Below are 13,115 nucleotides of genomic sequence, written 5' to 3' on the forward strand. Positions count from 1 at the left end.
CTGCCACCGGAAGGTGTAGGAGGCATTATGTTTTCAGGTTGTCCGTCTGTCTGTGCGTGCGTGCGTCCATCCCGAAACCTTGTGAACGCGATATCTCAAAGGCTAATGAAAGGAATTTCACCAAACTTTCACCATTTGTGCGCTTTGGGACAGACATGAACTGATTAGATTTTGAGATCAAAAGATCTAAGGTCAAGGCCACTGTGAGGTCAAATGTCTGTCCGAAAACCTTGTGAACTCAATATCTCCAAGGCTGATACAAGTAATTTCACCAGGTCAAGATTACTGTGAGGTCAAATGTCCATCCCCAAATCACAACTTAATAAGGCATGCAGTCTACCGGGCGGAGGCATCCCCATCGGCACCGTTGGCGTCGAGTTCTGTCTAGTTTTTTAAAGTAAAGGGTCGTCTCACACTAAATATTGACTTTTTCTTTTTCATTTATTATGGCTTACTGTTTTTATAGTTTTTTTTTTTTAATGTTGAACCATGAAAATTCATTATTTTTTCAGCCATTTTTGATCTCTAGCATTTCTTTACACATGCCTAAGGCTTTCGCACAGCACTGTATATATGACTCAAATGTTTTCTGCTTGTCATATAAAGCTTCATGAAAGGGGGTGTAAACTTTTGCACGCCGCTGTCGAAGACTGCCAAAACAGACTTCTGTGCTTCCCAAACGTTATGGCTAAATGACCATCGTTTCACTTGATGTTAAATAAATAAATAAATAAATATATCTGTGTGTATATGTTATTTACCAGCTGGGAGGTCCGTATGGTGAAATACCGTGACAGAGGTCTTGAAAGTACTGAGCGAGGCCCTCTGGGCCGAGGTCACGGTATTTCATCATACGGACCGACCTTAAGCCTAGGTCACAACCGGCTGTACGTGCTCCTACGGCCAGTCTACGTGCAAAAAACGCAAGAAACGCACGGAGGGCGTGTGTGTGACGTGCTGATTTTCGAGACGTAGACTGGCCGCAGAGGTTCTTTGTCATGTCAAACAAACTCTGCGGGCACTTACGTTTTTTTCAGGTTGCAAGACAAACTTAAGCCTAGGTCACAACCAGACGTGCGATTTTTGGCGTTTCCCAAATCGCTGTTTTTTTTTTTTTGTTCGTGGAGAAAGACGCATGTTGGCCGTAAGTTTGTCTTGCAACCTGAAAAAAACGTAAGCGCCCGTAGAGTTTGTTTGACATGACAAAGAACCTCTGCGGCCGGTCTGCGGCCAGTCTACAGCTCGAAAATCAGCACGTCACATGCGCGCCCTCCGTGCGTTTCACGCGCGCCCTCCGTGTGTTTCTTGCGTTTTTTGCACGTAGACCGGCCGTAGGAGCACGTGCGGCTGGTTGTGACCTAGGCTTTACGGTCAACATGCGTCTTTTTCCACGAACAAAAAAAACGCAGCGATTTGGGAAATGCTAAAAATCGCACGGCCAAAAAAATCGTACGTCCGGTTGTGACCTAGGCTTTAAGCTGGTAAATTTATTTTTTTTTTTCGTTACCAAATTCTAACAGAAAACGAGAGCGCCCGAAAGGGAAAACCGAGCCGAGCCGCCATTTTGAATCCTCATTCAAGGCTGTAATGCAAATGGCTTCCTCCTCGGTATACAAGTGCACTTCCATGGCAGGAAAAAAAACCCTACATTTTGCCGCCTATGTAGTCCCCTATTTATACAAATAGGAGTCATTCAGGATTCAGCCATGTTTTTGCTCAGCGTTAGCAACAGTGACAGGTTTTCAGCTTTCTCCTGAAATGTTTTCTTTCATTTCTTCTTCCTCAGGGTAGTAAAACTCGCTTTCGCTGTGAACACTGTCGTTATCGCTATCCATGCTGTAAAATTAATGCTATTCTCCTGAGAAATGCGAAAATAAATGTTAATGGTAGTAATAATAATAATAATTGCCATTTGTTTTTATTATAGTTTAGTCATGTTAAGCACAAATTATGTGCTGTAATCGTCATTGGTAATTTAATTTCCAACATTTTTCTGGCTGAATCTTTGGTGGGGGGTGCACATTGTGTCCCATTTTGTCCTACCCTATGTAGTGAGCACGTGTAGTGAACAGGAAGCCATTTTGGATTCGATGTAACTGTAGAGTGTGTGTTTAAAAAAAAAAAAAGCTAAAAAATCAGTCAAATGATGATGATTGATGTTGTGTGCAAATAAATAAAAAGCAAGATAAAAACCTTTTTTTTTTCCGAAAATGATATTGATTTCTTTCTTTGCTTAAGAAATACACATTGATTGATATGTATATATTTTAAAGGAGTTTACTGTTTAGTGCTTTCTGGTTTTTGCTCTTTTTTTTTTTCTTTTCCGAGTGTCCACGTGAAAATGAAGGTAATTAGAGGGACTGAAACATGTTTACTCGTACTGTTAGAAAGAAAACTCCGTACACACTATTAAGAGTGCGTTTTTTGTGCACGTGTGTGTGTTTGTGTGTCCAGGCAGGTTTGATGAGTCTGTGATTGAAGAGAGAAGGCAGTGTTCTGAGGATCTGCTACAGTTCAGCGCTAATATTCCAGCTCTTTATGCTAGCCAGTACATACAGGACTTCTTTAAGGTACAACAGACACACACACACACACATATTTTATGCCGGCGGTTTGCTGTTATGTGACCACACACACATGAACTTGCTCACGGACCAGTTACGCAGGATTCATTTGTTCCACTCGTGAACTTCTTGAAGATACACACCCTTACGGACATAGCAAGATTAGGTACATGCGCATGGTTTCTCTGTCTCTCTCTCTCTCACACACACACACACACACACGCGTGCGCGCACGCTCTCACACACACACACACACACACACACGATCATGCTTCACTGACTTCCTGTATTCTAGTTTCTGTTACACGCACTCTTTGGGCTTTCACAATAAACATAGTAGGTGATTTTGCAACACCAGTGTGTAGTTTTGTGTGTGTGTGTTTTCCAGGACGGAGAGGTGCAGGACGGTTCCGAGCTCATCGGGCCAGCAGAACCTTTTTCTGATTTCTTAGCCGATAGCCAATCAGACAGCAGCTCTGAAGGTGTGTACAGTGCTTTAATGTGGTTGAGATTGACCAGTCCTTGTCATTTATTACAAGGAAGAGTGACCACCTGAGGGCGCTCTGATGCCACGCTGAAGAAAAGGAAAGAAAAGAACATGAGAAATGTGACCTGTGTAATGCAGCAGTGTTTATGGTCTGATACATACTCTTCCTCAAAGCACGATGGAGGACGTGAGGCAGCAGTAGGGGGTCTTTAGTCTGCTGAACGTTTTTCAAATCAGTTTTATTTTCTTGAACTTAAATTCTTTGATCCTTTGAAGGTGTTTGTGATTATGATCAGTTATGGAAAGCTTTAGGAGGTTTTGGATTCAAAATAAAGATTATATAGCTGTACATGTAAGGATGATTATTATTAAAGGGTCATGTGGCTAGCAGTCAGTGAAATTCGCATCTTACCTCAGCCTTTCTTCAGATCTTCAATACCAGGCAAAAATCGACTGGTACTGTACCTCAGACTTTATTCAGGTTTGCCTCCAATTAGATATACGTCAGATTTACCTCAAACCTACCTCAGATTTTCTTCAGAATTACTTCAGACTTGGCTCAAATGTACCTCAGCATTATCTCAGACTTTCCTCAAACTTACCTCAGATCTCCAATACCAGGCAAAAGTTTGGACACACTTGCTTCTGACTATGAATGAGTGTGTCCAAACTTTTGACTGGTACTATGCCTCAGATTTACCTCAGACATTCTTCAGGTTTACCTTAGATGTATCTTGGAGTCTTTCTTCAGAATTATCTCAGACTTGGCTCAAAGGTACCTCGGCATTTTCTCAGACTTTCCACAAACTTGCCTCAGGTTTATCTCAAGTCTACCTCTGATTTACTTCTGATATTCCTCAGGTTTACCTTCGATATACCTCAGATCTCCGCCAGACTTTCTTCAAATCTACTTGAGACTTACCTCAGACTTTCTTTATATCTACCACGGATTTTCTTCAGCATTATCTCAGACTTTCCTCAAACTTACCTCAGTCTTACCTCAGATCTCCAATACCAGGCAAAAGTTGGGACATACTTACTTACTTCTTACTATGAATGAGTGTGTCCAAACTTTTGACTGGTACTATACCTCAGACATTCCTCAGGTTTACCTTAGATGTATCTTGGAGTCTTTCTTCAGAATTATCTCAGACTTGGCTCAAAGGTACCTCGGCATTTTCTCAGACTTTCCACAAACGTGCCTCAGGTTTACCTCAAGTCTACCTCCGATTTACTTCTGATATTCCTCAGGTTTACCTTCGATATACCTCAGATCTCCGCCAGACTTTCTTCAAATCTACTTGAGGTTTACCTCAGACTTTCTTCACATCTACCACAGATTTTCTTCAGCATTATCTCAGACTTTCCTCAAACTTGCCTCAGTCTTACCTCAGATCTCCAATACCAGGCAAAAGTTTGGACACACTTACTTACTTATTTCTTACTATGAATGAGTGTGTCCAAACTTTTGACTGGTACTATGCCTCAGATTTACCTCAGACATTCCTCAGGTTTACCTTAGATGTATCTTGGAGTCTTTCTTCAGAATTATCTCAGACTTGGCTCAAAGGTACCTCGGCATTTTCTCAGACTTTCCACAAACGTGCCTCAGGTTTACCTCAAGTCTACCTCCGATTTACTTCTGATATTCCTCAGGTTTACCTTCGATATACCTCAGATCTCCGCCAGACTTTCTTCAAATCTACTTGAGGTTTACCTCAGACTTTCTTCACATCTACCACAGATTTTCTTCAGCATTATCTCAGACTTTCCTCAAACTTGCCTCAGTCTTACCTCAGATCTCCAATACCAGGCAAAAGTTTGGACACACTTACTTACTTATTTCTTACTATGAATGAGTGTGTCCAAACTTTTGACTGGTACTATGCCTCAGATTTACCTCAGACATTCCTCAGGTTTACCTTAGATGTACAACCCCGATTCCAAAAATTTGGGACAAAGTACAAATTGTAAATAAAAATGGAATGCAATGATGTGGAAGTTTCAAAATTCCATATTTTATTCAGAATAGAACATAGATGACATATCAAATGTTTAAACTGAGAAAATGTATCATTTAAAGATAAAAATGAGGTGATTTTAAATTTCATGACAACAACACATCTCAAAAAAGTTGGGACAAGGCCATGTTTACCACTGAGACATCCCCTTTTCTCTTTACAACAGTCTGTAAACGTCTGGGGACTGAGGAGACAAGTTGCTCAAGTTTAGGGATAGGAATGTTAACCCATTCTTGTCTAATGTAGGATTCTAGTTGCTCAACTGTCTTAGGTCTTTTTTGTCGTATCTTCCGTTTTATGATGCGCCAAATGTTTTCTATGGGTGAAAGATCTGGACTGCAGGCTGGCCAGTTCAGTACCCGGACCCTTCTTCTACGCAGCCATGATGCTGGAATTGATGCAGTATGTGGTTTGGCATTGTCATGTTGGAAAATGCAAGGTCTTCCCTGAAAGAGACGTCGTCTGGATGGGAGCATATGTTGCTCTAGAACCTGGATATACCTTTCAGCATTGATGGTGTCTTTCCAAATGTGTAAGCTGCCCATGCCACACGCACTAATGCAACCCCATACCATCAGAGATGCAGGCTTCTGAACTGAGCGCTGATAACAACTTGGGTCGTCCTTCTCCTCTTTAGTCCGAATGACACGGCGTCCCTGATTTCCATAAAGAACTTCAAATTTTGATTCGTCTGACCACAGAACAGTTTTCCACTTTGCCACAGTCCATTTTAAATGAGCCTTGGCCCAGAGAAGACGTCTGCGCTTCTGAATCATGTTTAGATACGGCTTCTTCTTTGAACTATAGAGTTTTAGCTGGCAACGGTGGATGGCACGGTGAATTGTGTTCACAGATAATGTTCTCTGGAAATATTCCTGAGCCCATTTTGTGATTTCCAATCCAGAAGCATGCCTGTATGTGATGCAGTGCCATCTAAGGGCCTGAAGATCACGGGCACGCAGTATGGTTTTCCGGCCTTGACCCTTATGCACAGAGATTCTTCCAGATTCTCTGAATCTTTTGATGATATTATGCACTGTAGATGATGATATGTTCAAACTCTTTGCAATTTTACACTGTCGAACTCCTTTCTGATATTGCTCCACTATTTGTCGGCGCAGAATTAGGGGGATTGGTGATCCTTTTCCCATCTTTACTTCTGAGAGCCGCTGCCACTCCAAGATGCTCTTTTTATACCCAGTCATGTTAATGACCTATTGCCAATTGACCTAATGAGTTGCAATTTGGTCCTCCAGCTGTTCCTTTTTTGTACCTTTAACTTTTCCAGCCTCTTATTGCCCCGTCCCAACTTTTTTGAGATGTGTTGCTGTCATGAAATTTCAAATGAGCCAATATTTGGCATGAAATTTCAAAATGTCTCACTTTCGACATTTGATATGTTGTCTATGTTCTATTGTGAATACAATATCAGTTTTTGAGATTTGTAAATTATTGCATTCCATTTTTATTTACAATTTGTACTTTGTCCCAAGTTTTTTGGAATTGGGGTTGTATCTCGGAGTCTTTCTTCAGATCTATTGCAGATTTTCTTCAGAATTATCTCAGACTTGGCTCAAAGGTACCTCGGCATTTTCTCAGACTTTCCACAAACTTGCCTCAGATTTACCTCAAGTCTACCTCCGATTTACTTCTGATATTCCTCAGATCTCCGTCAGACTTTCTTCGCATCTACCACAGATTTTCTTCAGCATTATCTCAGACTTTCCTCAAACGTGCCTCAGATTTACCTCAGGCTATTCTCAAATGTTCTGACTATACATTCTGGTGGTCAAAACAAAAAGACCCCGAGAAATACTGAAATTTGTAGTCAAAACCTGCTTTATTATTGTATTAGATTGTTTTAGTTTTTTTTTCTACTTTGTGTTCTTTATTCTGTACTGTAACTGTACAGCGAGCACCAAATGCTATTCTTTTTGTTCTCTCTACTTTTTGTCAGTTAAGAATTAAACTTACCTACCAACAACAACTAAAACAATGAGCATGCTAGCAAGCTGTTCAGATGTTGCTCATTGTCGGTTAGCATTAGCTGGTTTATACAGAGTATCCAAGCACGTTATTATATTTGTCTTTCAGTTTCCTGTAGCATTTAGAGGAAAACTATAACCCTGACTATGTTGAGGCTCTGGAATCATAAAGATTTCTCTCATGTTTGTGATTTTTAAGAGCTATATCCTATAGGTTATAAACTATAATATGCATTTTGAACACAGCCTTCTGTAGACATGTCCTGTTCTCAGTAACAGCTTGGCTTCTGTTCATTTGTCGTTCTTATGCGTTTTCACTTTCTCTTTTGCTTTCTCCTTGGTGCAGTTCATAAGAGCATTGGCGGCATAGATGATTCGACCCTAACCAGTCAGTCAGAGTATGGAGGTGAGTGTGGATCCACTGGATCTCCTCAGATCCTTCATTGTGATCATAGTATAGTACAAATATCATCTGTTTTTATCTGACCAGAGATGGAAATTCCATCACTTTTCAGGACTCCTTTTTACAAATTGACCATTTTTTGTTGGCATTAAAAACAAAACCAAAATAATAATACTTGTCATTTTTAGTATCTTGCATAATCATAGACCATCTAATCACAATATTGTTCGGTTTGTACTTTAACTTTGGATCTGGCGTTATTGGTGGTGCTTTACAGATTATTCATCAGCATCACAACTGTATATACTTTATTTTATATTAAGTTTATTCTTAACACATAACGTCACTGCATGAGTGAGTATCAGGTGTTAGTTGTTCATAGGTATTAGAAATGTGTGTTACTACTCATCTCATCTCATTATCTCTAGCCGCTTTATCCTGTTCCACAGGGTCGCAGGCAAGCTGGAGCCTATCCCAGCTGACTACGGGCGAAAGGCGGGGTACACCCTGGACAAGTCACCAGGTCATCACAGGGCTGACACATAGACACAGACAACCATTCACACTCACATTCACACTGACGGTCAATTTAGAGTCACCAGTTAACCTAACCTGCATGTCTTTGGACTGTGGGGTAAACCGGAGCACCCAGAGGAAACCCACGCAGACACGGGGAGAACATGCAAACTCCGCTCAGAAAGGCCCTCGCCGGCCACTGGGCTCGAACCCGGGCCTTCTTGCTGTGAGGCGACAGCGCTAACCACTACACCACCGTACCGCCCTGTGTTACTACTGTATTTGTTTATTAAAATCAGTAAATGGTGATCACTGGATATTCAGATATACTGTACATATTTCAGTCTAGACTCTGTTCTTGTGTTTCAGGTCCATCTAGTGAAGGTGATCTGATTTCTCTGCTGGTGGATGGAGACTCCCTGCCTGATTTGGATGATGGAATGGGCTCGGGCTGCAGTTCCCCAAACCAGCGGGCAGGAGGCAGTGGACGTTCCGTGTCCCCGAGCCGGACAGAGGTAGACCCGAGGCGGGCCATCAGGGCAGCGCTTTTGTCCTCCAGCCACCAGAAGAAAGATTATTTGGAGAAAGCCAGTGAGCAGATCAGCCTTGCTGTGCAGAAAGAGGTGGAGCAGGACTACGCTTCCGCCTTCTTCTACTACCGCAGCGGAGTGGATTTACTACTGCAGGGAGTCCAAGGTAAATCACACACACATCAGAAGCTAGAGAAGGACCAGAGAAGTCCACATATAGCAAATGGGCACACCACTGTAACTGCTGGAGTAGCAGGACTTTAAAATCAGATACGCAGACCAGTATCTGCTCTCAAGCAGCACCTCAACTGTAAAAAGAATACCAAGTTGGCAAACTACAGCAACTGCTGGAACATCACTTAGCAGTAAAAACAACAGCAAATGTGGAAAGTATTATAGCTGCTCGAAGTTCATGCATACCATAAAACCTGGAACAGAGGCACAAACTATTGTAACTGTGGGGGGGGAAGCATTCCTGCTACAAGAGCCCTAATAAATGGGCAAACTATGGTACCTGTTGGAGTAACGTGGAACAGCAAAAACAGCCTCAGATTATTGTAACTGCTTAAGTAAAACGTTCTCATAATGGGACATCTATTTTACAATAAAACAAAAGCAAGTTAGTAAACTACCACAACTCTTAGAGTAACATGCCTACCGTAAAAACCTCAACAAATGAACAGACTACCATAATTGCTGCAGTATCCCCCCCAACTGTAAAAACCTCAACAAATGGACAGACTACCATAATTGCTGCAGTAGTCCCCCCGACTGTAAAAACCCCAACAAATGAACAGACTACCATAATTGCTGCAGTAGCCCCCCCCCCCCGACTGTAAAAAAAAAAAAAAAAGGGAAAACTACCATAATTGTCAATCACGTCTACCATTTTTTTTAAAAGTAAATAAGTAAACTACTAAAACTGCTGGAGTAGCAGTAAAACAATAAGGAATAGCGCAAACTACCATAACTGCTGCAGTTATATACGGTACCTACAAATGAAGCAGCATGTCTACCGTAACAACCCTAAAGATTGGGCAAACTACCGCAGTTTATGGAGTTTTATGGCAGGTATATCACTGTACCAAATGGACAAACTACCATAACTGGAGTAGTACGCCTACCATAACAACCCTAACAAATGGACAGACTACCCTAACAACCCAAACAAATGGGCAAACTACCATAACTGCTGGAGTAGTACGCCTACCATAACAACCCTAACAAATGGACAGACTACCCTAACAACCCAAACAAATGGGCAAACTACCATAACTGCTGGAGTAGCACGCCTGCTGTAACAACCCAAACAAATAGGCAAACTACCATAACTGCTGGAGTAGCATGCCTGCTGTAACAACCCGAACAAATGGGCAAACTACCATGACTGGAGTAGCATGCCTGCTGTAACAACCCGAACAAATGGGCAAACTACCATGACTGCTGGAGTAGCATGCCTGCTGTAACAACTTGAATAAATGGGCAAACTACCATGACTGCTGGAGTAGCACGCCTGCTGTAACAACTTGAATAAATGGGCAAACTACCATAACTGCTGGAGTAGCATGCCTGCTGTAACAACTTGAATAAATGGGCAAACTTCCATAACTGCTGGAGTAGCACGCCTGCTGTAACAACCTGAACAAATGGGCAAACTACCATAACTGCTGGAGTAGCACGCCTGCTGTAACAACCCGAACAAATGGGCAAACTACCATAACTGCTGGAGTAGCACGCCTGCTGTAACAACCTGAACAAATGGGCAAATTTCCATAACTGCTGGAGTAGCACGCCTGCTGTAACAACCCGAACAAATGGGCAAACTACCATAACTGCTGGAGTAGCACGCCTGCTGTAAAAACTCTAACAATTGGGCAAACTACTGTAACTCCTGGAGTAATATACCTACCATGAAACAGTACCAGATGAGCAAACTACCATAACTGCTGAAGTAGCTGGCTGTCCTAACGACCCTAACAAACAGGCAAACTACCATAACTGCTGGAGTAATACGCCTACCATAACAACCCTAACAAATGGACAAACTACCGTAACCTACCATAAAACAGTACTGAATGGGCAAACTACTGTAACTCCTGGAGCAGCATGTCTACCGTAAACACCTTAACAAATAGGCAAACTGGTGTGAAAGTTTCAAGTGCACATGAGTCTTAAAATATAATAGCAAAGGGACATGTGATCAAAACCGCTGGAATAACGTACCTCAAGTTGAAGCAGAACAAAGGGATAACCGACTAAAACTGCTGGAATAACACATGGACCGTAAAACCCTGAACAAAATAGGAAAATTGAGTTTAGCGAAATGTATTAATGTTGTTGTTTTTGTATTTATTTTGCTGTGAAGTCTTCACCTAATGAACAGCATTGTGGTGTCGGAGCTGAGACTGTGTCTTTAGGCCATCAGGGCGGCACCGTAGCTGCTATTACACTCTGCCTGATGGCCTTTCTGGCATCATTCTCACACACACGCCTTATTGTTCTTAAACCAGCGCAGCGATCTAAATGCCTTGGCTTGTTTGTCTGCGCTTGTTTACTCGTTAATGTGTTTGCATTTGTTTACGGATGGGTGACGACTCCTGGTGTTGTTGACAATGAAACGGCGCTGAGCGTTTTTTGTGAAGGGCGTCGGTCCAAGCTTTTAGTACCTGCCAGGATTCTTTAGCTCTGTGTATGGCAGAAAGAGATAATGAGCGGAGAGCGAGGAGAGATGGAGGAAAGGAGGGGCAGATGATGGAGGAGAAAGAGAATTTTTAAAAAAAAAATCTTTTTGTTTTGTTGCGAGTGTGCTGCCTTTGGCACGTCCTGATTTTTACAAGTTCAGAAGTTACATTTTAAACTTGATCAGGCGGCATCACGAAGTATCATGGAGTAGCACGCTTTCTGCAAAGGCATTAGGAAAGAAACAAACTAACAGGAAAGAAGCACCGTAACTGCTGGAGGTGCTGCATACCTACCTTTAAAAACCTTAAACGGGTAAACTATGTAGCTGGAGTAGCATGCCTGCTGTAAAGACAGTGATAACTAGGCACGTTATGAAAATTAACTATTAAGGAGTTAAATTTGATCAAATAACTTCTGTCCAAATAGCTTAGTAACCTTACTAACTAACCAAAGCTAGCAATCTATAACGCCAGTTCCAAAAAAGTTGGGAATCGGTATAAGTGGTGCCTTTATGATGGTATCAGAGGGTATTAGTGCACATGACATGGGTAGCTGGCCTATTGGGAAGGCACCATTTAATATTGAATGATATCTAGAGGTTTTGGAGTAACATGCTGCCTTCCAGATTAAATCTTTTTCACAGAAGGCCTTCCTTCTTTCAGCAGGACAATGCCAAACTGCTTTCTACACACATTAAAACTGCAGGGCTCTGTAGTAAGAGTCTAGGTGCTAAACTGGCCTGCCTGCAGTCCAGACCTGTTACTCCATTTGGAGCATTATGAAGCGCAAAATACAGCAAAGGACACCCCAAGCTGTTGTGCAACCGAAATTGTCTCATCTCATTATCTCTAGCCGCTTTATCCTGTTCTACAGGGTCGCAGGCAAGCTGGAGCCTGTCCCAGCTGACTACGGGCGAAAGGCGGGGTACACCCTGGACAAGTCGCCAGGTCATCACAGGGCTGACACATAGACACAGACAACCATTCACACTCACATTCACACCTACGGTCAATTTAGAGTCACCAGTTAACCTAACCTGCATGTCTTTGGACTGTGGGGGAAACCGGAGCACCCGGAGGAAACCCATGCGGACACGGGAAGAACATGCAAACTCCGCACAGAAAGGCCCTTGTCGGCCACGGGGCTCGAACCCGGACCTTCTTGCTGTGAGGCAACAGCGCTAACTACTACACCACCGTGCCGCCAACCGAAATTGTATATTGGGCAATAATGGGACAATATTAGACTTCAAATTAGACTTCAAATGGTGCATTCTGGTGGCGTCTAATGCTGATTTAGGCACAATTCAACATTATTAAATTTGCTGTTTTTTACCTTGTCAAGTATGCAAGGGGCAAAATTAAATTTGAAATGAAAACACTCGAAACGGTCAATTCAGAGAAATACTTAATTTTATTGCACAAAAAAAAGCATAATATTGAACAATATCGCAGCTGAAATTAGAATATTAGCAATACGGCCGTCAACTACAGACCTGCAACCCAACAGGCAAAAGTCACACACAAAAGCCTGCAGTGTAGTCCCAGGAACAGAATCGAGGTCAAATCACGCAACAGCGCCATCTAGTGACTAGCGCGTAGAATGCAGTTTTATGTATGGTTGAAAATGGCAGTCGGTGCACGCGACGAAACCCTTTATCTTCACTTTTGGGTTGAGTACCAGGATAGTCTAGACTTGTATATTACAGTATCTTTCTATAGATAGTTTTCACATGACGTCACAGAGTCGGGGATTCCCTAGTGGCAGCCATCTTGGAGGTCCAGCTTACCGTACGGGTGACTGAGCACACATTGTAACGCCCGAGTACAAAGTCTTCAAAAGAACCCAAGCAGGCTATTTAAAGCTAGCAATGGTGCACACCTGTTGTATTCACGGCTGTCATAATAGGCCAGATGATGACATCAAG

At 42.3% G+C, this 13,115-nt stretch overlaps 1 protein-coding gene across 3 annotated transcripts in view; it reads left to right on the top strand.

The window, feature by feature from the left end:
* Positions 1-13,115, top strand: part of rps6kc1 (ribosomal protein S6 kinase polypeptide 1) — a 71,907-nt gene that overhangs the window by 14,641 nt on the left and 44,151 nt on the right. For all 3 annotated transcript variants that reach the window (XM_060913929.1, XM_060913931.1, XM_060913930.1), the window contains exons 4-7: positions 2,455-2,570; positions 2,953-3,046; positions 7,404-7,463; positions 8,346-8,672. In XM_060913929.1, the coding sequence (XP_060769912.1) occupies positions 2,455-2,570; positions 2,953-3,046; positions 7,404-7,463; positions 8,346-8,672 (597 nt within the window). The remainder of the gene's footprint in view (positions 1-2,454; positions 2,571-2,952; positions 3,047-7,403; positions 7,464-8,345; positions 8,673-13,115) is intronic.

This window comes from Neoarius graeffei, chromosome 2 (assembly GCF_027579695.1).
Source record: "Neoarius graeffei isolate fNeoGra1 chromosome 2, fNeoGra1.pri, whole genome shotgun sequence".
In the NCBI taxonomy this organism is placed as follows: domain Eukaryota; kingdom Metazoa; phylum Chordata; class Actinopteri; order Siluriformes; family Ariidae; genus Neoarius; species Neoarius graeffei.